We start from the raw sequence: 27199 nt of genomic DNA on the forward strand, positions 1-27199 counted from the left end.
AGCAACAGGCGGCCCCTGCCAGCTGCTGCAGGAAAAGGGAAAAAAGAGGCCCACGAAGGGGACAGCGCTGCCTGCACTCACTTCCAGCCTGCAGAGGCCTCAGGAATGCTGCCAAAAGCATTACTGTACCTCGGAGGCAAGGAATCACAGACGGTTCTGGCTGCCTTTGGCAGAACTGCAGCGCTGGCTCCAAATGGAAGCTGCGGAGTTTTGCTCGCACAAAGAACAAGCAGCCCCTTTCTTCACACAAACACACAGAAAATGCAGGTTTGCCTTGCTGGAGGGCAAACCTGCATTTCTGCAACCTCATTCTGATATGATTGAACATTTTCAGCATCTTTATGATATTTGTTTTCCATCAGCTTCTACTGCCTTTATTCACTAGGTCGGGAAGAGAGCAGCTGATTTTGTTAAAGGCTGCTTGAGGATTTCTAACCTGATACAAAATATCTGCTCCACATGATGAACATCATTTCCTGCAAAGTATCTACCGGCACACTTTAATTCTGTTACTGAGAGGTGGGAAAACTAGAATTTAAAGTGGTATTTCAAAATGTGATTATATACATCCAGGGAGAAAAGTCCTAAGAGTTCCTCACTCAGAATGAAGCAATACAAATTCACTAAAAAAACAAACAAAACCCCCAATCAATCCTGAAAGCAGCAGCAATTTGTTCTGAGTCTCAGCCAATTATCTGAAGTATTCAGAACATGAAAAAATACTCCAAGCAGCCCAATGCCCTCTTGAGTGACTGTCATCTAAACACACAGCCCCATTCCATCCCACTTTGTCAGCTCTGTGCTTCCCAGTTCTTTGAGCAGCCTTTTTCTTTTCTGGCTCAGTACTCCATCCCAAAACTCGCAGAGATCCTGGTTTTTGCAGGAATCACTCCTGCCACAGAACCAGGAATGGTTTCCTGAGAAACATAATGAACACCCTCCCTTAAAGGAAAGACCTTTAAGTCTAAACCATTGAAAAAAAGCACTAAAAAGAAACGGGATCATCTCGTATAAACAAACACAAGCCAGACTTTCTATATTTATCCTCACCAAAGAAGGATTTTCAGAGATAAACCTTGCAGCAGACAGTTACTTGCAAATGGAATCAACCAGGAGAACAGATTTCACAGCAGAAGAAAGAAACCAATAATGAGCTGTGAAATGCACCAAGGAGTGTCCCATTACAGCCTGCACCAAGCACAAATATTCAGATTCACATGAATTTCCCTTCCTGAAGCCTTCATACTCACAAGTATGAAAGAATGCAAGAGAACTGCATGACATAAGAGCTCAGTCCAAAGCCAAGCCCACAGAAGTGAAATCTAAATCTAATGTACAGTAAAATCAATTAACACAATCTCAGATCCTACTCGTTTTTCTCACAGGATTCTTTTTTAATGGCTGGCCACCTTTGCTCCAACACTCACAGGATTGTTTTAGAAGACAGCACTGGTTGCTTTATAACAGCACAACTCAGGGATTTATTCATTTATTAAATTAGAAATTCTGTCACTGCTGGAACATGTGTACAAATAGAATGCAGAAACAATGACAAAGTGACCTTGCTGCAACAGGTACAGACTGCAGGTTACCTAAAATTCAACTTTTTTAAAAAGGGGAAAAAATGACTCACTAATCTCTCTGTTCTGCACTGCTGCTGCCTTGCACAGCTCCAAATATATTCCAACTCCAAACCTACTCCAACTCCTGTGTTTAAGTTCTCTTGTGCCTGGCACACTTGATGGCTCATTCTAAATTTCCAGCATTTTTTGAAGAGCCTTTATGTGAGGCCATTCCTGAGACATAAACAACCAAAATTTCACTTATAATAAACACCCAGGAAACTTCTGAAATGGTAACCAGGTAGGTAGCCTGTAAAGAAAATTAAAAAAATTTAGCCTGTAAATAAAATTTAAAAATCATGAATAGCTGGAGCTTTCCAAGAAACAAGAGAAAGTTCCAGATTTCAGTGCTACCACAAAAAGTGTCTAGGTATAAATGAATATTGTAGCAAAAATTTCCTAAAATGCACAGCGATTTCTGGACAATAAACATAACCCTTTTCCACATCTCCAAAGTTTTGTTTAACTCTTGCTAGGTGGGAACCAGCAGCTGAGCTCCCATCAGATCCTTACTTTTCAAGGATTGAGGACAAAAAGTCAAAAAGTTTCAGCCTCCCAGCAATCCCATCAGTCCAAGAGGAGAAACTCTTTGATCCTCTAACCTGTACCAGGGCATCTCTGCCTTCCTTCTCCCAGCTCCTGCCCAGGAGCAGAGCAGTGCTTGGGAAGGAGACAGGACAAGCAACCAACCCTTTGGGATTTATCTGCTACAGCCACCTCTCCACAACTCTCTCTTCAAAGAACAACAGCAGCTCCAGCTGCCTCTGGAAAATCCTGCAGGGCACACTAGGAAAATGCTGCATGGAAGGATTCTTTCTGGAGCAGGTGGCAGGAGTGTTTGGGAAGCTGAGAAAGGCCCTGCAGAGGATGTGGGATCCTTGGGAGATGCTGCTGCTGCCCTTTGGAGAGCATTTGTTTGGATGGCAGTTTCAGCAAAGCTCAGACACGTCAAAGTGTGCCAGCAACTCCATCCTACAGCTGCCAGTCCAGCCCAGAAGTCCCTTCTAGCTCAAAAGTGAGCCCTGCAGGAGCCACCCCAGTGCCTGGGTGTTCTGAGACACCTGAGGCAGTCAAACAGAGCTGGTGAAGCAGAGGGAGTGGAGCAAGGCAGGATCCTGGAGGTGCTGGGATGAACAGGATGGGACCTAGAACAGCAAACCACTGCTGGAAGGGAAAGGAAAACTGTCCTTGCAGAATTCTGAGCTGCTTCAAGTGCTTAAGGCACTTAGGATACTTGGAGGGGAGAACTTCCAGGAGAGCAAAGGATAAAAACATGAGGTCCAAGAGACACTCCACATTTCAAACAAGCAGGAAGGAAAACCTGAGGGTAAGGAAAGAGCATGGAGGCCTTAATGGAAACATCTGCAAGGTCAGAGGGTGTGAAGGGATTCATTTGTACCCACTGCAGTGCCCACCCAAACCCCTCTGGCACACATGTCCTCCTGCACTCTACCCATCCATCAGAGGGTCATGTGCAGCTTTTTAATTCCTTTTGAAATCAAACTTGGCACGTGCAACGAGCCCTCTATACCCAGTCACTGGAAAATACCATAACATCTATTTATGGCCACCCAGAGAATACCCTGGGCCAGTGTCAGGGGGAAGGCTGCACATCCAATGCTGCAGTGGGTCATGGCCCGGGGCACCAGCATCAGCCACGGGCACTCAGCACTGCCAGGGCACTCCAGGCTGTGCTGCAGGCTCTGGGAAAAGCTGCTGGTGCTCAAACTCACTGGGGAAACCTGCCAAGAGAGTTAAAGGAAACACAAACTGTCAGTTATCCTCTCTTAGAGGATTCACTGGGTTATTCCTTGCAAAACTTTTTACTTTGTTTATTTGGAAAAGGTATTTTTGATCATCACCCAAGGCCTGTCATGGAACTGTTTTTGTAAAAGTTGGTACCAGCTTGAATCAATCCATGAACTCCAAATTCTCACAAGTCTGTGATTTCCCCCAGTTCTACCACCTAAAAGACTGCATCAGGTTGAATTTTACAGCAGAGGAGCAGATTAATAATCTTCTCCAAAAAGATAACAGGGGAAGTGAAAGATATCAACAGCAATGGCATGGCCAGTTAATTTGGTAAGAGCTTTAACAACACAAACCAGCCTCTGAAAATAAGGTCACAGTGCTGGAATTAACTGTGCCAAATCATCAGGAGAAAATGGGACTGCACAGCCTTCCCTTCCAGCTTCATTGGGTCAAAGGAGAACAAGGGAAAAGGGCCTGAGATCCTTAAAACTTACAAATTATGGTCTCCATCCATCAGATACACACTGTAACATTAGCTGAGGTGAAGCAGGAAAAGCTAAAAAACTATAATAGTTCACTTCCACATAGTTCAAAAATTCTCAAAAAAAATCCCAGGCTCTTTAGGCCTTCAGACCAAGAGCAGTGTTTTAACAACTGGTTTCAAGAAATTAGACTTTTTCACAGGCTGTTTTAAAGAAGGAATAAACATTTCATTAAAAGTTTATTGAAACTGTTTGTAATTGCTAATAAAAACTGAATTACCGAAAACTCTAGAAGCACCATAAAAACAGTAACAGCTTCATTGTATATTGCACAACTATTCAGACCAATACAGTAAAATATTTCCTTGGAAAGCTGGACCCCAGCAGCAACAGATGAGTGTCTGGAGGGCACTTCTGCAGCTCAGGCACCCCATGCTGTGCAGTCAAGAGTCTCCTCCCACAGCAGCTTCTGGTTTAGGGGACACTTAATTAGAAAAGCAAATCACAAGGAAAAATGTTTGGGGACTTTGCTTCGTCCCTTTTGAAGGCATTGGTTAGTGAATCAGGACAGTTGCTGATTAGAAGTGTGACCAAGGTTTATGAAGTACCATTTGGGCAGCAGAGGATCACTCATGCCAGTGGTGTCAGTCATGCCCACGTGGGATCCATCCACTCCTGACACCAGCACAGCTGGGGTTCAATGCCTGTATGGGCCATTCACTGAATGAAGAGCTGGACTTGGTGATCCTGGGGGGCCCTTTAGAACTCAGACTGTTCTGTGGTTCTGTAACCCACCCACACAGCATCCATCACCCACACTGGGACCAGTCCAGCTGGGGACTCATCCACACCAGGATCCCCCCCATGGGATCCATCTCTGCACAATTCCCACTGGGATCAAACCCTCCAGACCCCAATGGCAGCAAAGTCCTTTTATTCCCCTCTTCCTCTGAGGATAAACCCCAAACCAAACCAGCCCCAGCCCTGCACAGCCCAGCCTTGGGAATCCCACAAGCCCCAGGGCTGTAGCTCAAGGATTCCCTGGGATCCCCCAGCTCACTGTTTGGGAATTGCAGCAGTCTGCCAGCAGCTGGCAATGCTGCAGGAAGGAGTTAAACCTGCCAGCCTGTGCCTGCTATCCCACAGCATCAGTGCTGCCAGCCTGGGGAACTAAGGAACTTGAAACTATTGATTCAAGTAGAAATTAATGCAAGGTTTTATTCCAAACCTTACCCTCACACAGTCATTGTCTATAGCAACTGTGTCCATAACACTCTCATTCTCAAGAGCACAACTTTCTAGTAAAAGGCACATCTGTCAAACTGCAGGAAACATCTGGAAAAATGGTTCAATAGAAAGAAGTGAGATTAAACCTTTGTTTCCATGGGATTGGATATACATCCAGAGTATGTTTGCAAAGGTTACTGGGTCTTTCTTTGCTTCTTTCTAAGATCTCAGGATTTTGGATTGGTGCTGAATTTCACCCCATGTAGACACAGATTGATTCACACAATGTAAAATTTTGCTTTTACCCTGGGGTAAAAATCCAACACCAGGGCTCGAGGGATTCCCCATTCATTTAAGAGTTGGATTCCATGATCCCTGTGGGTCCTTTCCAGCTCAGAATATTCTGTGATTCTGTGGCTCCCATTGCACCCCTGAGTGCACAGGGTCCCAGATGCCTTCCCTAACACTAACACAGCTTTGCCCTGAGAGGCAGCTTGGAGCCTTGCCACACCAGGGAAGGGTCGTGCTCCTCCACAAAAGATGGAAAATGAAAGTGGAAAACATGGTATCAAAGCAGAAATCTGGAGCTGGCTAACAAACCCCTTCTGTCTGCAAGTGGAGGAGACACCTGAGCTAACATTGCCTGGCTTTTCAAGTACCTCAACATCTACCCAAATTTTGACAGATAGGTCTTTTTGTGAAGTACTGATAAGCTATCAATCAAATTGCTTTTAGCCCTGAAACTGTTCCTAACAAACCTTTCACATGTGCTTCAACTGAAAGGGACTGGAGTGCTTTCTGAAATTCCCCTGTGGCTAAGAACTGCACAACTCTGTGTTAAATATTAACTCAGATATGGTGGCTCTTTCAAGTCTGTCTCTGAAGGTTCCATTTCACACATATTTCTTGAAAACAATTTAATTTTGTGCAGCATGTGATCTCCATTAATAAATAAGAAAATGTCTGATTCCCTCCGTCACTCAAGGACCGATGACAAGGAAAGGGAAAAAACTTAGGAAAAGCAGTTTGAAACCTGCTCTGTGATCCTTTGTCCACCTAATCACCAAGAGCCACATGGGCTCAATTCCACTGAGGAGTTTGGCTCTGAGAGCCCCAGGTGAACCCCAAAATCCTTCAAGGGCACATCTGTGCCAAGGACTGGATGAAGACACTTCACTCAGCAGATGAGAGACACTTTGGGTGTTCTCAACTGTGTGCTGGGTTTTTTTCCCAACTCCAATTTGTCACAATAAAATGACAGTGGGAACATATTTCTCAATACCACATGAAGTTTGGAACCCAAAGAGCAGCAAAGAGCTTCTCTGACAACTCCCACGCTACCTCTGAGAGCCAGCTCTGCATCTTTTCAAGCCCTGCTGGAGCCACGTTCCTCCATAACAGGGACCTGATTTTCTGCAGAACATTTCCACCGTGTTCTCAGCCAAGCTAAGGAGGAAGGTGACAAGAATCCCCTGATGAGGAACTTTATTTACTCAATATTTCTCATCTTACTCAGAATTTCTCCCTTTGAGCAACTCTAAACTCACTGAAGATGCAGCTGAGCCTGCTCTGAGCAGGAGGTTGGATGAAATGTTCTGTTCTAGCCTGACTTATTCCACAGTCTTCAAATAAAACTTTAATAACAAACTTTTAGCACACTTTTTTTTTAAAGGATTGCCCACTAATTTCTATCACAGTGTCATTAAAGTAAGCAAATGCCATTGGGATATTCATGGTAAAAAACTTCAGGAGCGTTTTGGATAGGATTACCATCATTCTTCAGTGTAACAAAACTGAAGACAGCCCAGAATTTGAAGAGTCTGGAACTACACATCATTTTACAGATATACTCTAAAGTAACTTATTCATGTGCAGACCTTTAATTACAAGAAAAAGCCAAATTATTTATCACACAAACCAAAAGACAATTGTTCCCTCGACTTCACAGCTGCAATCATTTAGCCACAGGAAGATTTTTACACAGAAATTAATTCCCATCGCAACCCTAATGCCACCAAACCAAACGGGAACGAGGGGAAAAGTCTCCACGCACAAGCCCGCTGGTCCCAAACCCCAAACGCCAGCTTCCAGGCTGAGTACTCCAGACAAGGAACAAAAATAATGGTCCCCGGCTGAATTGCAAAGGCCATTTCTTTGGAGGGGGCAGCGCTGCGCCCGCTGGCCGCGCTGGGGACTCTTAGGGCGGCGGGGCGGCCGGGACAAGGCGGCCTTTGTGTGCCGGGGCTGGGAACGGGAGGGACCGGCAGAGGGAGGAGAGAGACACCAGGGAGGGAACCAGCCACAGAGCCCGGAGGGAAGGAGGGAGCCCTGCTGGGAGGCAGAGAACCCGGGAGGGAAGAAAAGGGAGAGAGGGAACAGGAGAGCGGCGAGGAGGGAGGGAGGGGAGCGGGACGGAACCAGGGAAGGAGAAGGGGAGGGAGGAGAGCGGGAGGAAGAGGGAGGGAGAAGGGGAAGGAGAGCAGGAGTGAGACAAGGAAGGAGAAGGGAATGGAGAAGAGCAGGAGGAAGAGGGAGGGAGAAGGGGAAGGAGAGCAGGAGGGAAACAGGGAAGGAGAAGGGGAAGGAGAGCAGGAGGGAAACAGGGAAGGAGAAGGGGAAGGAGAGCAGGAGGGAAACAGGGAAGGAGAAGGGGAGGGAGGAGAGCAGGAGGAAGAGGGAAGGAGAAGGAGGAGAGCAGGAGTGAGACTGGGAAGGAGAAGGGGAAGGAGAGCAGGAGTGAGACAGAAAGGAGAAGGGGAGGGAGGAGAGCAGGAGTGAGACAGGGAAGGAGAAGGGGAGGGAGGAGAGCAGGAGTGAGGGAGGGAGGGAGAAGGGGAGGAAGGAGAGCAGGAGAAAGACAGGGAAGGGGGGGAGCAGGAGAGAAAGAGAGAAAGAAAAAGGGAAGGAGACAGGGAGGGAGCCAGGGCAGGAGGGAGCTCGGGCAGGAGGGCCCCGGGCGGCAGCGGCGGCCCCGAGCCCGGCAGCGCTGCCCCAAGCACTGCCCAGAGGGGCCAGGACTGAGCCAGCCGCCCCTGCACCGCACAGAATTCTCCGTGTTATCCTGGTTCCCAATCACTCTGCTGTAAACCACGGTGGTTTTAGTGAATTCACGGGAAAACAAAGCCATGTTTCAAGCCGAGCCTCAAAACAAGCTCCCTTCTCCTCCAGAGAGCAGCACAAAGCCAAAAGCAGCTTTTATTTTAGCAAGACTTAACTTCAGTGAGTGCATTTCAAGGTAAACACAGCAAAAAATAAGGGAATTCTGTATTACCTGTATCACTATATTTTAATTTGGAAGTACTTGTTCTTCCCAGCCAAGGAGTTTATGGGTGTTCACAACTTCTATCACCACAAAAACATAGAAGTTATAAAAGTATGTGAAAAGGAGGCAGTGTCACATGCTGGGTTTTTTTTTAATTAATCCACAAGCTCTCGAGTACATTATTACCCTAATGTTGAGAATTCTCTCCTTTGAAAAAGCACATTTGATAAAGTGTTCTTTGCACATTCATTCCATTACACATTTGAGGATCCTGCTAGGCTTGCCAGGGCATTTGATTCACTCTGCTCCAGAGACTGCACTCCAATAGTTGTGTTTTTCCACAATAAAAGTAAACATACCCAAGTCCAGCTCACAAACGATCCTTCAGGGAATTACACCTGAGCAGGGAATGTCTCCAAGCACTCCATTTCCCAACAAAAGGCTGACGTAACTGGATTTCTAATAACACATCCAAAGCCTTTCAATGGATTCATTCCTGCTGAAGCACAGTGGGGTGCTGCTACCCCAGAGTTAAGATCAAATTGCTAACAAAAAGGTTCCACCATTTATAATGAACCAAACACACAATCCTTGGCCTATTTAATTACATTTCCAGCCACAAGATGCTGGTGTTAAGAGAATGAATACACAACTGCTTCCCAGTTCTACCAGCACCACCACAAAGACCCAAATGCCTGAACAAGAGCTGCTGCTGGAGGTTATAAAGACTTCTGTCAGCTGTGCCCAGGTTTTGTGTCAGGAGCACTTTCATCCTGTGCTTTCAGGGAACTTAGCCCTGTAAAGTTCCAAACACAGCCTCAAACTAATTTTTACAGTCCCAGTCCCAGAAATGTCTTTGCTGACACCACAGACACCGTGGCACCTGATCTCCTCACTACTCTCCACATCTCTCACACATTTGGATTTCTAAACTGAACCTTGTCAACCTTACACTTCCAGAACCTCCAAGTCACTCCAATGGCTGCCATTATTGTGCTCCAGAAAATAATTCTTTCCCCAAATCTAGTGTGTTTTCTTGCGTGTGAGCAAGCCAAGCTTCCACCACACACTTCCATCTCCCAACTCAAATCCTCTGGACAGATCTACAGGGCTTGAGTAATCCAATTCTACTGTTAAACCAGAACATCAGATTCAGAAAAAGATGAAAAATATTTTAAAAAGTTAAAAAAACCCCTTCATTTGAGTAAGCGGTGGGGAAATGAGAATAAAATTCAGAGAATGTTTGTGAACTTTTCTGATATATCTGAAATACACAGAAATCCAGCTATTTCAGATGAATCAAAAATGTTTGAGTTTTTATAACATTCCATTGAAAGTATACTTTTGTATGGCCAGATCAAACTTACAAAATAAAGGAGAAAATGAGATGGTCTCATGGATGCTATTTTAGATTATAATTCATCTGCAGCAGATAGTTTAATTGAAACAGATTAAGCCACATGAACCCTGGGCAGAAAGCCTGTGCTTTTTATTGCAAGAAGAAAAGATGAATGTCTCATATACAAAATCACAGAAAGAATCTATTGAAAAAAACCATAAAAATTTACCACAGTGGAAACTATTAGACAGCTCTGACATATAGCTAAGGGATCACATGAAATAACTGCCTGCATCTTTTAGTTTTGAACCTTGGTTGCACATGAGTCTCTTGGTTCAGACTTCATTATTTTTATGGCCTCCGCTATATAAAGTGTTATAATGTACGTAACTGCCAGCTGTGTTTTATTTCATCAGTAGAAAATGAGCCTTAAAAAAAAAAAAAATCACACTTTTCCCCCATAAAGTTACATAAGATTTCAAAAATGCCATAAATCTCCTCAGTTGTGTCGTGCATCCAGAAATGCAGCGCAGGGTTCTTTCCAAGCCCTCCTGGCCCCAGAGCAAGGCTATAAATAGTTAATTTTTGCGGGGAGAGGAGGAGGTATGTTGTAAATGAGAAGGGAGCTTTCATTGTTTTGCATTACTTCAGCGCTGGATTCCCGATTTGTAACAAATTCCAAGGCTGCAGACTGCGGGCCCAGCCTGTGAGTAAGGCTGCGGTGATTTATGGCAGGATAAATCCCTCCGTCCACATCCCATGACTGTGGAATGCGCGGAATGCCGGGGCTGCAGGAGCTGAGGCAGCAGCTACAGGAGCTCCATCCATGGCTTCCTCCAGGCAGGAATGACAGGAATTCTGCAGCAGTGCCAGCCAGGCTCGCATTCCCAGGAATGGCATCTGCTGATTGCCCAACACAGCTCATCAACGCCTTACCTGGCCGGCACATTCCACACCTGACTGTCAGAGCAGGAATGTTTAGCAACAACTGCCGCTTGCCCAGTTGTCAAGGCAGCCCAGGAAGCAGCTGGCTCCGAGCTGCTGGCCTCGGAAAAATGCAAAGCACTTGTGTTCCTCCTCCTGCTGCTGCTGCTGCCTCCCCACCCCCAGCCGGAGAGCCTCAGAATGGGGGGAAGTGAAAGGAGCGCCTTACAAAGAGCGAGGGAACAATGCTGCAGGAATCGCAAGGTGAATACGTATAGCTCGCTATAAATAGTTAGGCTGAGCTAATTCCTGTTACTTCACTGCTGTACAAAAACAAAAGAAAACATGAAAACCCATCTAATCACGGCGGCTCTGGTGCAGATCTCCCACACAAACTGGAACAAAGGGGAAAAAAACCGAGCTCAAAGTTGGAGCCAGGACACGATTTTAGCAGATTTTAGCAGGCAGCGCTCAGTTCGGCGCGGGGACGGACGCGAGGCACTTACAGATGCGGGTTGAACATGCGGCTCATTTTGGAGACGTGGTCATTTTCACAGTCCAGCTCCTCGTCCCCTTGGTCCATGCTGAGCTTCCTCTTGCTGGGGCTGATGGGCGGCGGGCCCGTGCGGTGGTTGCTGAGCGCGGGGGATTGCAGGGGCTGCATTCGGGGCTCTCCTCTCAGCGCCGCTTCACCTGCCCGGGGAGACACCACAGGGGGTCACCACCACGGGGACAACAGTGACAGACACCCCCCAGGGGAGCATGCAGCAAAACCCCCCAGAATTCCACATTAACACCCCCTGAAATTCCCCAGTAACGTCCCCCGAAATTCCCCAGTAACACCTCCCAGACTGCACACGTGGGACGCGGCTGTAGGATGGACAAGGCATCCCAAACCACGCTTTATGCTGGAACAAGCGGTGAGAAAAGGCACCAGGAGAGGGGTAGCTCACCCCGGATGATCCCAAAGGCTGAACTAACCCATCTTTGCAGCAGCTTTTTCACTCAGATCCCCTCTCAGCTTTTTCACTCAGATCCCCTCTCAGCTTTTTCACTCAGATCCCCTCTCAGCTTTTTCACTCAGATCCCCTCTCAGCTTTTTCACTCAGATTCCCTCTCAGCTTTTTCACTCAGATTCCCTCTCAGCTTTTTCACTCAGATTCCCTCTCAGCTTTTTCACTCAGATCCCCTCTCAGCTTTTTCACTCAGATCCCCTCTCAGCTTTTTCACTCAGATTCCCTCTCAGCTTTTTCACTCAGGTTCCTCCCCTGGCAGGCTGCAATCCCAGCGCTGGGCTGTGATTACCTCACTCTGCAAACCATGACTATTCACAGAGAAATAAAAGCTTTGTTCCTCTTCTTACAGCCGCGGTTATAAATTCCAGGGCTACAGTTCACGTTAATGCCAAATATTCCAGATCTAAAACTGAATAAACGTTCAGATTCTCAGATGATTCCCTTTATAAAATGCTGTCCAAAACAAGCTTGTCTGGTATATAACTATGCAAGGGAAAAAATTAGGGGGGAAACTGGAACTTGCTGATTCAACTTTTAAACATGTCCCTAAACATCTTTCTCTATACTTTAAAGTGACGTTTGGACTCAGGAACAAAAGAGCACAATCCTTCAGCAGAAGAATCACAGAAATGCTGATTTCCAACTGGCAGCAGGCTAAGTGGATGGTGAGTTTTGATATAATGTCACACTCCCCAGCAAAGCCATTGCCAGCATATGGAGCTGTGTAAGTCATTGCAGGGATGCCCCAGTTGGCTGTGCAGAGCACAGGACAGATCCTTGCTAAGCAGGAGTTAAAGCCTGACCAGGCTTTTCCCATTTCAGTTAAATGTCTCACTACTCCTACAGCCTGGAGCACAGTGCTGCACTTCACCACGATGGACTTTACTGGAACTCACATCCTCTGGTGGTTTTTAGACCTCAAAGGGATTTAAAGATGTAAAAAAAGTGCTTTTGGGGCTCCATCAGGGGCTTGGAGAGGAGCTGAATTAACCAGAGTTACCTATTCTGGTAATATCCCTGAAATAGCTGCTTTTGCTGGAGTTTAGAATTTGTATTTTTCCTACACTGCCAGAAGCATTTTGTTTCTTACACAGCCATAATTTCCAGACCTAAAATTAGGCCTAAGTTAACTCCATCTAGAGCCCTGTGGTACCTGACAATGGAAATCTTTGTGTGCCACCACACATTTTCACATCACCACCGAGGCAGATGATTTATAAAATGCTGCCTTAATTCCTACACACGACAAATAACATTTTGTTGGGAAAAGAAGGAGCGAGGAGAAAACCTCCTGAATGTTTACCAGTAAAAATAAGCATTCTGCCAATTTAGTCAGCATAATATAAACTAGCAAATATACGCTGACCTATAATACACCACAAGCCATGATTTCTATTAAAGACTCTGGCACCAAATCTAAATAGGAACTTTCCATCTCAGCTCTAAATAGCAAAAACTGTGCCCTGCTGCAAGTGCTCTGGGACAGACACCCAGAGCTCTCCTGTTCCAACCAAACTTTAATTGAGAAGCACCCACAACCACCCCAGTACCATGAAAAAAGCTTTTATCAACACAACATCTTTTGGAAATTGTTTACAGATCATTAAATTTGTGCAGTTTTCCTTTGGATTTTGCCAATAGAAACCCCCACCTACAGAGTGTTCACGTTCTAAACTTTCAAAGCAAACCACATCACACCAGCTCCTCTCCAGGAGGAATCTCCCTCACTGCTGTCTTTGAGAAGGAACAACCTAGAAGCAATGAGAGATGAAGCTTTCAGCCCCTGAGGCTGGAGCTTGTGTCCTCCCACCCATGCACAATCACTCTTCTCCCTGCAGCATCTCCCACCACTGCTGGGGACTCCAACACAAAATTCCACAACAGCAATTACAGATTCCGTGTGGGCACCTCACTCCCACTGACTCCTGAGCAACTCCTAAGTGCCTTGGGCACTTTAAATACCTATGAAAAGCTAACTTGGGTGTTTACAAAACACCAAAGATCCCTAGGCGTTCTTCAATCCAGTAAATCAGAAACTTGCCCTTTTCCCCAAACAGGACATTGATAGTATACAATTACCAAAATTGGGACTTTTTTAAATTCAAAATTAAAATAGCCATTTCTTCTATGTATGGTAAGAACAGCATTTATATATTAACATTCAGATTGAGTATAAAATCTGGTAAAAATGCTATGGTATGCTGGATAAAACCTATTTTAAAGAAATTTAGCAAAGAAAGGAAGGGCTTCTAATGAAAGCCTGTCCAATTTGGTAATGCACTTTTCTGACTATGCAGGGAACACCAAGACTTCAGCCAAACATACCAGGATCTGACCAGCACCACTGGGCCAAAATTAATCAAATTAACCAAACTTTGAAGAGGTGGGAGCAGTGAGAGTCTCTTAGGGGACAGACAGGACAGCTCAGTTTGTACAGCCCCTCCTACCCACACCAGGCAGCAGAACAGTGCCAAAAAGAGTCCAGAGAGCAGTGAAAATCAAGGAAACAATCTCTTTACATTGTTTAGAGGGATAAAATGCAAATTCCTGTACTGGTTTTGCACAGCAGCCTGAGTTCTCATGGGGCCTGCACATTTGATTAGGGCTAAAACTGCTCTTCATTTAAATAACATTCCTCCCCCACTACTTTCCTCCTTACCAAACGTGAATTTAAAGCAGAGAGAGAGAAACCACAGAGGAGACTATGGCCCCAAATGCTGTTTTAGGGACTAGATTTGTCTCCCCCAGCTGACCACACTCCATGGAAACCAGATTCCCATCACACAGCTGGCAAGGCAACACTCTGATAAAACAACTGTGTTTTATAAATTCCCCAAGTCCAAACTCCAGGCTTCAAAATTCATTACTGTGACGGCTTGTGTCTGCCCTGCAACTCAGAGCAGAGATAGCAAACACATTTATTGTGCCTCTCATAATGCTCCTCTTTGTTTCAGCCAGCAGCTGGTGGAAGGCACTCCAGATCTGCTGCTTTCAGATACTTCTACTTACAACTATTCATACTAGTCTTTTTTTTTTTTTTCTTTCCCCTTCTCCTCCTCCTTCTCTTTTTTTATTAAAACTGTTGGGCAACATGATAAAGCACAGACAAGCTAAACAAAGATAAGGCCGTGACGTAGTGTCTGCCTATAGAGCAGCTCTGCTCTCGCTTGACACCAGCCCATGCAGCCAGCAGGAATGTGCTTGATTTTAACCACTTAGGAGCCTGCTGGAAGTGCTTCCACTCAGCACAATGTCTGCCAGGCCAGCAGGGCTCTTCCCAGCCTCACAGCCCTGGGACAGCTCTGTGCAAACAGAGCATGTCCAGCTCTGTTTGCCTGCGGCCCCAGCGGAACGGCCAGGACAGCAAAAGCCGTGTTTTAACAAGTGTGCCTTGACAGAGAGACACCAGAGGGGTCTGAAATCTGTCTGAGAGCTCCAGGAGTCACCAAAGACTGGGAAAAAAAATATACACTGTTCTGGCAGCAAGCTTCCTTCCTGTGACTGGGTACGGGCTGCAGGGACAGGGCTGCCATATCCTATCCCCCCTCCCAATTTCCTCTGTCCCGCTGGCTGCTGGTGAAGCACAAAGTGTGAGCATTAATTACAGCCCAGAAACCCACCCGAGCCTTTGTCCTGCAGAGCTCAGGCTGCACCTAAGCTCTGCCTGCACCCATTCTAACCTTAGGTTAGAGTAAAACTCCTCGAAAGAAAACCCCGGCACTGCCCTCACCCCGTTTTTGTTTTTCATCTGACATGTGGATTTATCCACAAGGGTGAATTCCTGACAAGTTTATTAACTTTTAGGGAAAAAAAAAAACCTTAAAATTCTTCAGTTGTGGTGTTTGTCATCAAGGTCCTTACCTTTAAGGTCTTGGATTGAATTACTATGACCTCAGGCCACTCTATTAATTAAAAAAAATCACGGGCAAGAGCATTAAACAGACTTTAATTAATGGGCATCACACCTTTAATTACCTTTTCCAATACCTGCAGACAAACTCTCATTAGTGAGAGGAGTTGCCTCATGTTCTTAAGGCCAAATTCCCAGGAAAGAGTAGAACATGAAGACCTTCAAGGGCAGCTTTTTCTATTGATTCAAGATCAACATTTACTTTCATGGCATATGGTGAAAAGCCAAGATCTTCATAAAAGCAATACAGATGTGGAAAAGATATTATAAAATAAAATTTATTTTATTTTCTATCACTATGTTCTAAAAATCATTAGGAGATTGAATAACAAATAGATTGGAACAAATTTCTAAACTATTGAATGTTTTATTCCACTACGGCAAACACAGAAATCAGTCTGTGTCAACATAAATTGGAATAAATGGCATAAAAATTCCAATTCATGCGCAAAATAAAACTAATAACATGATTTGAGATATCAAATACCAAGCAGGGAAGCCACCACAAATTACTCAATTCAAGAAGTCATCAGAGCAAGCTCTCAGCAGAGAATTGCAATGCAGCACTGAGGCCCTGTGCAGATGTGGCCAGCTGCCTGCTCTGGGTGTTACTGCACCTCCCACTGCACAGGGGGAGAGCACTGACAGCCCTGGCACTGGGAAATTTCCCTGAAATCAGATCTGTGTGAAGCAGCCTGCAGGCAGGCTGAAAAGTGAGCAGTTCCAGGCAGATCTGCTTCACTTGCTTGACCAAAGACAACAAATTAATCCATTCTCAGGAGGAAATCTTGGGTCACCACGAAAGACATCCCAAGAAGAATTACAAATTATGTTATTTGTATCATTGCTGAGCACTTCTGTAACCCCCACTCAGAAAAACAAACAAAATCCCTTCTCCCAAAAACCAGCATTCTGCACCACTACTTTATTTCAGGGCTGCTTCTACAGAAGTTGTGATTTAAGATGAGCTTAAATAAGACTTAATTCTGGGAAGTAGTAGATCAACCACTATAAACAGAGTCACAGTAGCCTGTATTTCCTTTAGAGTACATTAAACAGGCCTATCTGGAGAGCATAATAAAACAGCAAAGCACAGAACAACAAAAAATTAAGTATTAATGGCAACAGCCTGATTAAAACATGCTGCTAAGACATCAGATCTTGGAAATATTCTTTACTATAATTGACAGATTTCTTGCAGCAGCCAGCTTACTGATTCCTTTATCTGCCACATATTTTACTGACTTTCTGCTATGATAACAAAAAGCTAATTTAGGAAACCAGAAAGTCACATACACATGTGGAGAAAAATTGGCAAAAAGCCTCTTCTCCTCCGTTTACAAAACATATGAACAGCACTTACTCCTGGAAGCAAGCTCTGGCTACCACTGTGCAGAGATCTGCACGCCAGAAAACCCATGGCCAAAACCAAAATACTGTGATTAAAGTGACTGCTCTGGGCTGGCTCCTCCAGCTGCCCCTGCCTGCCAAGCAGGGACACGTTCTGCTCCACACTGCAGGCAGGGACATTAAAGAGTGACCTCTGCATTCAATCACCTCCACCCACTCTCCTCCTCTTCCCCTCAAAAGCCTCACAGAGGAGCCAGAATTTGGTGCAGCAGCATCACTGGCAGCCTGCAGCAGGCTCGCTCGAGGATCCTTCCAAAAATATCTTGTTCATCAAAACTGGAGATCATTTCTACTTATTATTCTGCATTATGTACCAAAACCTACAGTGCAACAGGCAGAAAATGGCAAATTTGCCTCTCCCAAGCCAACATCACCCTATCTGCTCCTTCAGGGGTAGTGTGAAAAACTGACTACTCCTCTGAGATTCTCTCTCCTCACGCTGTAAAAGCACAGCTGTACAAAACACCATGGCTACATCAACTGCCTTGGCTGGGGAACTGCTTCAGTGCCACAAACTGGTTCACAAATACATAACATTAATGAAAAAAATCTTTGCTGAACACTTCAACAATAGCTAAAGACTTTCTCTGAAAAATTCAGGTACCTGGTATTTTCCCTGGTACCTAAAAATATCTGAGGGAGTCTCCCTGGTAAGGAGGGAAGAATGGAAGGCATGGGAAGAAAGAGGGCAGCAGATCTGCCACAAGGAAAGCAGGGTGGAATAAATTTAAATGCTGTGGTCTGGCAGAGCTCCTTAATATTTCCTCTGTCAAACTGCAGCTTTCACACCTCAACAATTGTGACTGTGAGGCTGTGTTCACTTCCAGCCCAACAATGAACTCAGGCTCGGGTCTAACTTTAGACCATCAGATTACTTCATGAATTCGCAGCTCTGACTAAGATCATGTCCCATTTAGGTAACTCTTACAAAACTCTGAAAAAAGTGTTGCTTTTTCTGCTCAGAGTCCCTGTCCCTGCCCAGCAAACTGTGGCTAAAGAAGGTTTCAGTGATCTGGCAGGCATGATTTGGATGAAGTCAATGGTGAAAGTGCACTGATCTGCAGGTGAATAACACCAGGGCTGCCTGCAGTACTTGCTAACACCAGCGTCAGGAAGGATTTCTCTGACAGAGGATGGGTTTGTGCTCAAGGAGCCAGGCTGCACCCCAGGAGCAGCCTTGGAGCCCTTCTGCCAGCTCTCCCAGGGAAATCCTGCATCAACCATCCAAAGTCAGTTAACAGGGACTAAGAATTAGCACAATCATCATTTTGTCTCTGCTCAGAGAAGAACCAAGCTCTGGGCCAAGCCCAGCTCCTGAGTCCAGCCAAGGGCAGCAGTTTGGGCATCCCAAACACAGGAGGGGAGGAAGGAAGGAAGAAAGGGAGAAGAATCCTCTACATGCCATGCAGAAAACAGTCAATTCCATATTATTTTTTGCTTAGCAAACACGACATTCCTCTTCACTGGGCAGCAAAAGACACATGATAATGTGATTTTATTTGAAATGCAAAAGCATTACCAATTTTTTATTATTTTTTTGGAGTGAAATATAATTAAGGGAACATGTTGAAGGTGTTGTTTCTCAGACCAAAGGTGGTTTCAAATCTAGGTGTTCTTTTTTTTTTTGTTCACCAACACTCAGTCTTTGTTACATAAAATATGGCAAAGCTAAGCTAATCAAAAACCAGCTGAAAAAATCCAAGCCAGAAGCCCTGCCATCTATTCCAAAAGTAAATCAAAGTCACAACAGAAGAAATTGTAAAACTGGGGCTAAAGCAGTATTTCAATGCACTAAATCCTACCTTATAGCTGTGCTGTCACGTGATGGCCAAGAGATACAAATTCAATTTGTAAAAGCTCAGATTTGAATAATTCCCGCTAAAGAGAAAATATTTGTTACCTTCCCTCTGTTTGGTTTTGGGTTTTTTGGATATTGTTTCTGTTACTGGATCCTCAGGTGTAACCCACCCCTGCTCCCATGGCTGATATTCCATGGCTGTGATCCTGTCACACAATTTAAATTCTGGGTGTTCAGTGTCCCTTGTGGGTATGAGCACAGTCAGGATGTGCTACAGCAACCACACTTCAAATATTCATCCTGAGATGGTCACTTGCAAGGGGGCCATAGTAAAAGTCAACCCAATAAATGGTGCACACTCTCCTTCATAAGGGTTTGAAAGAGAAGGTGCAATAGAAAGGTAAAAAAATATTCCACTTATTTCAACTGGAGCCTATTTTTAGAAGTACTACAGGCTTTTATTGCAGTTTAAAATAAACATGCTCTGAACACCTTTTCTCACATTATTCTCCTTTGCTGCATGTGGAAAAATTCAGACCATCGAGAAAATGAGCTCTCTGAAAGAGCTGTGAAATCTGATATTGCACTTTCCAGCAATGTTTCTTTTATTCCCATTTTATTTCTCCCCAAATTCCCTACCTGGAAGGTAAAACAGCCCTCAAGAGAGGATAGAAATGCTTTAAAATATGAACAGAAAAGCAGATGGATTTAAAATGTTAGGAAAAGACCTGGATGGGTGGGTGCTGCCTTTGGGATGGATCTGGAATAAAGCAGGGCACTGTGCAAGATCCTGAGGAGATCCCTGGGACTTGCATCCAAGTGACCAAATTCTCCTCCTAAACCAGTGAAATGAGAAAAAAAAAATCGCATTGGCACCCCAAACACAGGGAGAAGTTGGATTTCCACTTGGATTTGGCTACCTGATGTGCAGCCCCCATGGCTTCCCACACGAGGGACACTGAGCCCCTCCAGCCACACTGGACAGAATCTCCAAGATTCTAATCCAGTGAGCAGCAGGACAACCCCAACCCATCTCCCTCCCACAAAGAACCCATTGTGGAGAACAAAATCCCTTTGTCCTTCAGGAGGGGCTCCAAAATCCCTTGTGCAGAGGGAGAGCAGAGCCAGGGAGCAGCAACAACTGCACAGGGCAGGGGGACCCTGGGAACCCTCAGGGAGGCAGGGGAGCCTCAAGAGGGAAACCAGATCCTCTCTGGAGCGTGGCAAAGGGGCAGCACGTGCCAGCCTGCCCCTCCAGATCCTCTCTGGAGCGTGGCAAAGGGGCAGCACGTGCCAGCCTGCCCCTCCAGATCCTCTCTGGAGCGTGGCAGAGGGGCAGCACGTGCCAGCCTGCCCCTCCAGATCCTCTCTGGAGCGTGGCAGAGGGGCAGCACGTGCCAGCCTAACCCACCTCCTGGGCAGGGCCCAGCCACTGCCCCAGCCAGGAAAAGAAAGCAAACTCGGCTCAGCACAAGCCCTGGATGGTGAACACAGGAGCTTCAATCTTCTGGATCTGTGTTGTTCTGAGGTACAGCTCAACACTCCCTCAGCTCCTGCTCTCATGTTTTATTACCCAAGAACTTGTGAAGGCTTCTAGAAAAGTGCAGCTCATGAGATTCAGAGGAAAGGATTCCATCTAATTTCTCCAGGGTTATGGATGCTGGTATAAAGAAACACATAAAAGCAAAAACATCACCATTGTGGCTGGCAGGACTGTCTTCCAAAACAAGCAGCATTAAGAAAAAAGATAAAACTGAACCTATGCCTCTAACAGAGCAGTTTTTAATCTTGGATTCATGACACACAACTAGATTGATTTTACTGGGGAAAAAGAAAATGGCTATGAAGAGGTATACAGAAAAAATGAGCTAACCAGAGAGCACAAAAGCTTTCAAACTGTTGCTCCACTACAAGGTTTAGCTGTGAAAAAGCTGCTAAGCCAGAATGAATTCCTGCCCAGAAGGGCTGAAGGTGGTGGATGTGAATTGAAGCACTCCCAGCCAGGCCAGCAGCAGGGCTGGGATGGCTGGAGGCTGCCCCAGGGATAAGAGGGAGCCAGGGCAGGGATGGCAGCACTGGGCAGAGCCTGGCTGTTTATTTCACAAGCAGGGGTTGCTTTGTGGGGCCAAGTTGCAGGGTCACTCCAAATCAATGTTCTCTCCAAGGGGAAGAGAAGGCAGGGCAGATAGAGGCAGGGATTGTGTTTGTTACCAAGAAATTACATGCTGCCTGGGCAGCCTTTCTCACAGTTTTCTGGGCACTGAGGACAGGTTTTCCAGAACTCTTGGAAAAACAAGAACAAGCAGAGGTTCTTATTTTTGAAGTTATCTTGACAGTCATGGGGTTGGAAGGGGTGAGCAGCACCAAACTACACTCTGCCTTCAGTTGGGCCTGTGTCTTCCTGCCCTACACTACTAGTCCTTAGCTGAATCTCATTTCTGACAACAACTCCAGGCTCCTTCTCTATTTATTTCAGAGCTGCAGAAGCAATTCAATCCTGACAGAACCCAAAAAGACAGGAAGTGCAGATGGGTTGGTAAAACAAAGGTAACAGAACCACGTCAGCTGTGTGTTTGTGACCCACCACTCACATCACATATTCCCACAGGAGCCAGAAATCAAACATCTCACTGCATTACTGGCATAGAATTCCCCAGGGAATCATCTGTTAAAACCTTCCCCATCTCAGCTGAAAAACATTTCTGCAGAGCTCTACCCCCCCTTATCACACATTTAAGATGCTCCACCCCATAATTAAGCAGGGGTTGTATTAACTGTGAAGTTTTTAATGGAACCAAACAGCAATGCTGGGGGCAGTGAGACACTGAGTGATTAATTAAAAGGTTTGGAAGCCCTGCTTCAGGTCCTAAATGGGCTCAGCCTGGCACTGCAGGAGCACAGCTGGACTGCCATTTCCTTAAGTCTCTGATCCCAACCCATCCTGCAAAGAGAATATAAAAATTGACACCTGTGGGCACATTCCTTTTATCCAACTCAACAGGCCCTGATCTCAAGGAACTGACCTGGGGAGCTCCTGTGGCTCAGACTGGGGAACTTCAAATTCTTCCCCGCATTGTCTGCAGGGCCTCATTCCTTTTACCACCTAAAAAGACTCAACTACATCCACAGAAGGAGATTCCATCACCTCAGTGTGGGTGGGGTCCACTACAGAGGTACCAAAGTCACAATATTTGGGTCCAAAATCTCCTGTTTCCCCTCCATGACTGCTGAGCACAAAGTAAGGATCAAGACCATGCAGCATCAGTCCAAGAATCATGGTTCTTACCTGCTTACCTGCTTAGCTGATTAATGACATATTTTATTTGAACATCTCCAACAGGTAAAAGCAATTTTCTTTACTAAGAGGCCACAGTAAGGTTTAGCAGCTGTGGCAAAATATTCCAATGGAGGCACTTGGAATGCTGCTGTCAGCTTTATCCCAAACTTCTGTGAGTTCAACCAGTTCCAGCTCTTTATCCCCCACTGTAAATAAGGATAACAGTCATTGTTTATTTCACAGGGCTGGCTAAAAGTTGCATTAACTGGGCTTCTGTGAGAACAAGGATTCTGCAGAGAGGATTAAAAATCTATGCAAATGTGAGCATTAAAACGTTTGCTGTCATACTTGTTGCTAAACACACCAGTTGAGAAACACTTGAACTCAAACAGGGTAGCGATCAATTTAAAAGAGCGACTCAGAACACCCACAGATTAGCTGTTAAGGCGAAGATAATGTACCTCAAAGCAGTCACAGTCTTAGGTATTTGGACTTTTAAGAGTTTTTAAAGAAAGGTAACAATTTTTCAAACCTTTTCTTTGTGACAAGCTGAGTTAAACACATGGGTTATGTAACATCAGTGAGAGAAGCATTTCTGAAGATAGAGAAGCCAGCCAAGGCTCTGTAAACATCCTTGCTAACACTGGAATTCCTATTTTTGCTCCCTTTGGTAAATGGCTCAGTGTGATGGCTGCAGCAGGACAAGAGCAGAGTGTTCACCTCTGGGTTTGGAGTGTTCAGCAGGAAAAGTGTGCACGTCAGCACTGCCCCAGCTGCCCGAGGAGACTCAGCCCACGCCAACCACAGAGCGCCTGCGAGAGCTCCGAGATGGCACAGCAGGAAAACTGCAGGGTGGGGGTTAAACAAGCACCACTGCTCACCAGATGTCTGAGGAGGACATCTCAAAAGGATCCAGAGCATAAGGAAGAATATTAAATTAAAAAAAAAAAAAATCCCCTTCAATGCCATAAATATTTATATGAAATCTAAGGAACTGGCCGAGTTCAGGCTTGCCTTACATGAATCATGCAGCACTTCCCCCATTTCATGTGTTCTGGAGAAAAGCACCACAGAGGAGGTGCCACACTTGTGTCAGCTGCTTTTTCTCCAGGGTAAGAGCAGTTCTTGTCGAGCTGCTTTAGAAGATGTTGCTTTCCAAAGAATATAAACAGAACAACTGAATAGTCCTATTTTACTTGGCTAGCTCTTGTGTGGCACTTACTGATCTTCCCAGATCATTTAGATTCATAGAAATAGTTTCCCTCTGCCTGGGCAATTTAATTTTCTTCACAGGGATATTTAATTACAATCAGCAGAGCATCACAGAAAACAACTCCAATGTTGTAATCAGGAGCCAAGAAATCATATTTTACTGAAAGGTTCTGCTCTGAAAGGGTCCAAACCTGCTACTGCCACAAATATCTTAAATTACTGTCAGAAGTGAGACCTACTAAACATTAGCAACTACCTAACAAAATTGGAAGTCTCAATATCATCCCTAAAGTGCAAGCACAGTGTGTTGATACCATTTGCAAAAGAAATAAAATCCCCACTCGTTCCCAGAAGAGCAACAGCTACTCAAAAAGATCCATTTGGCAGTTTTGGCTTTCACTCTTCTCATGCAAAAGATGGCTGGGCTGGACACTTTGTAGGCTATAACTACAAAGGGTATTGCCAATCTGTTGTTCTGAATTTTTAGTTACAACAAAACATAATAAATGTTCCAAATTGGTTTATATTCCCATACAACAGTGCCATTTCTACCCTGGGCGAAAAAAAAAAACCAAACCAAAAAACTGACTAAATCTCTCTCACATCTAAGTACAACCCATATTTAAATGCAAAAAAAAAAACCAAAAACAAACCCAAAAAACTATTTCTGCATGCTGAGAAATAAATATTAAACTTCACAAAGCAGGAAAGTGCAGTGCTGAGAGGTTTCCATGCCTGCCCTGTCAAATGGGTTTCCAGGAAAATCTACTGCTTTTTAAACACAACCAGTTCCAAACTTTCCCTGGGAGAGCAAATATATTTCCTGGAACCTGCTAGCAACATTTGGAAGAATAGGAGGAAAGTTATACACTACAATGCCTGGTTCTCCCAGCTGACAGGGAACACTCCAGAGTGATGAGGAGTGAAAAGGAACATGTCTTTAAATAATCACAGGCTCTTGTAACAAGGGGAATTAGGAGAGGACAGGAGCCATAGGCTCTGGGAGAGAACTGAGCTGACACCAGCCTGCTGAAGGCAACTTCCCTCCCTCCCTGTGTGCCACCAAGGCTGCAGCATTCCACTTCATCCCAAATATTACCTGCTTCTATCCAAGAACACCGCTTGTGGATGAGCTTTTTCTCCAAAACCAAAATGAGGCACAAAGTATCACACTACATTTCCAGGGGGAAAAGCTGGACTGCACCAAGTGCTACTATGTTTAACAAGCTCTTGCTTTTAACACTAGCAACAACCAAGTTGAAAAGAATAAGGAAAAAAGTGTTACTTAAAAAAATCTGTTACCAGACAGCGCCATGAAATTAAGGCAAGGAAACACTCTAAACTCCTGTTTAAAAAAAAAAAATCTGGTATCAACCAGTGCTGTGAAACTTAGATAAGGAATGATCCCAACTTCAGTTTCACACTTTTGTCCCCACCACTCACTAAGGACTGCCATTCCTATTAAAACAGGATCTCTGAAGATCTCTGATGAAGTCCCATCACCTCACCCAGGTTTCTGGGTGACTTTAAGGACTGCCATTCCTATTAAAACAGGATCTCTGATGAAGTCCCATCACCTCACCCAGGTTTCTGGGTGACTTTTCCTTTGGCTGGAACCAGTGCTGGGTACCTCAATTTCCCCAGGGTTGCACAAGAAGCTGTACTGAGATATTTCCTAACAAGAATGACCTTTTCTAAGGGAATGGCCTCAAGTTGCATCAGGGGAGGGTTAGGGTGGATCTCAGGGAAAGGTTCTAGACCAGAGGGTGCTGAGCACTGCCCAGGCTCCCCAGGGAATGGGGGAGCCCAGAAGTCCAGGAGCCCCCAGGGATGCCCGGGGTGGGATTTCTGGGGTGTCTGTGCAGGGATAGGAGTCAGACCCATGGTCCCTGTGTGTCCCTTCCAGCTCAGGACATTCTGCCATGCTGTGAACTGAAGTCCCCCAAGCTCTCTTTACCCTCCAATCAGTGCCAGCTACTCCTGCTATTAAGACCAAACCTCTTCCAGCTCCATCCATCTGTGACTGAGATTTCCAAGTGGGCAGAGATAACCCTAATTAAGAGCTCAACTGCCTGTTCAGTGCCCGGGAGGATCCATGTGCCCCCAGCCCTGGCAGGACACACAGCAGTGCCCCCTGAGCTCCCCTCACCCACTGGCAGGGAAGGCTGAGAATGGGAACCCGTTCAAGAGCTGGGAGATGAAGCACCAGGGGCAGTGTGCCCCCAGGAAATGCAGAGGGAGCCCGCTGGCACTGCTGCTGTCTGTCCCTGCCCCTCAGCCCACAGTCATCCCCAAAGGCAGGGACAAACAAAGCCCCTGTGTGTGCAGCTATCCCTGCTGATCTGGAGAGCAATTTGCAGGGGGATGATCCAGGCTGCAGAAAAAACTGGCTGCCTTTAAAGAAGGAATTCAAGCCCAAAGCCCTCCCGGTTCTCTAAGGCTGAGGAAGTATAAAGTCATTCTTGTAAACACTTCTCCAGGAACTTGTGTTCACCACCACCTCACACTATTATCAGTGAGAAATGATAGGCTCTGTCCTGCTGGATTATTGTTAGTGTAAACAACTTGGCTAAATTGCTTGGCACTGTGTCTGCATGCAGCATGTTCAAACCCTGCAGCCTATTCAGCCAAAATCAAATATAAAGGCCCATCTGTATTAAAGCTCAAGAAGAAATTAATAGACAACTATTTTCATGCAAAGCAGATATTTAAAAAAGGCAAAGCCAATACATATGGATGAACTTTTTCATTCATAATTTTAGATGCCACACAATGAAGACTGTTGTTTAAGCTTTATTTTTTCTCTAACAGCTCTCCATACAATGCAGTGCATTGTTCAGACTCTGGAGCAATTTAAGCTTTTTCAATGTCTCCTAAAATCCCTGGATTTATATCCAAAGAGAGCTGGCACTGTAACAAATTTGACTTGTGAGTAACAAGTTACAGCCTTTAAGCAAATTGCTCATTAACACAGACTTCAACTTACTGCTACAAACCTCACTACCTTTTATCTCAGGAAAAAAAATATGCTGCCTATCTTATCTACAGAAAGCTGTGGGATAACACTCTATTATATTTGGGTTTTTAATTTCCTTGTTTGAGTTCTCAGTACAAATGCTGAACTAGCATCCAGGGTGAGAACAACAGAACTCCAGGGGAAAAAAAAAAAGAGTTCAAGTATGACCTAAATCTATCCCGCCTTTGATGAGGGAGGAAAATAAACTGAATTTTGATGTCGGTCCTGAAGAGGATATTCCCAACTTCATGCTAGGAGGAAATGAGCAAGAAAAGCCCAACTGTGAAGCTGGGGCTCTTTGTTTCTCTCCTGAAGATGAAAGAGAATGAAAATGCAAAACCCACGGAAAGCTCTATAAACGGGGAACTTCTCTAGGTGCATCTTAATTTACATGGCTTTGAACAGAAATTTTACACTCTGTTACAAATAAGAACACTTAATTTGCCATGAAGGAGATTCTTATCCAATTCTTAGCAGAAGAATAGTGCTTAAGTAATTTTACATATTTAGAAACTAACCCAAACTCTGCAGTTAATAGGAGAAACTGATGGTAGAGAAAGAGAAAACTGCAAGGTCAGCAGAGAGAGCTGATGGAAACTCTTTTTTATAACTTAAGAAAACATGTTGCATTTCATTAAAAAGCAAATGAAGTTAGCAGGATCTGTGCCTCTGACAGCAAACATCTGAAGTGGCCTTCTGGGGAAGACACAGACATTTTCAGGATGCTTTGCAGTGCCCTGAGAGGACACCCAGCTCTGCAAGCCAAGGAACGCTGCAGCCTTACAGGAAGTCAGTGAAATAATTATGTAATATGCCACTAACTAATGAAAGCTGTCCTGCAACCAAAAAGGGGTGTTTTGCTAGAAATCTGGATCCAATTTTCTTCATTAAAAAAAAAAAAAAATCCCAGTCTTCTGGACTATCCAGAGAACTCTGCATAACTATTTTGAAT

The 27199-nt window shown here is 45.0% G+C and overlaps 1 protein-coding gene across 3 annotated transcripts in view; it reads right to left on the reverse strand.

Moving 5' to 3' along the window:
• Positions 1-27199, reverse strand: part of VGLL4 (vestigial like family member 4) — an 85367-nt gene that overhangs the window by 14274 nt on the left and 43894 nt on the right. For all 3 annotated transcript variants that reach the window (XM_050979218.1, XM_050979219.1, XM_009090974.4), the window contains one exon: positions 11115-11301. In XM_050979218.1, the coding sequence (XP_050835175.1) occupies positions 11115-11301 (187 nt within the window). The remainder of the gene's footprint in view (positions 1-11114; positions 11302-27199) is intronic.

Source organism: Serinus canaria, chromosome 12, assembly GCF_022539315.1.
Source record: "Serinus canaria isolate serCan28SL12 chromosome 12, serCan2020, whole genome shotgun sequence".
Classification (NCBI taxonomy): domain Eukaryota; kingdom Metazoa; phylum Chordata; class Aves; order Passeriformes; family Fringillidae; genus Serinus; species Serinus canaria.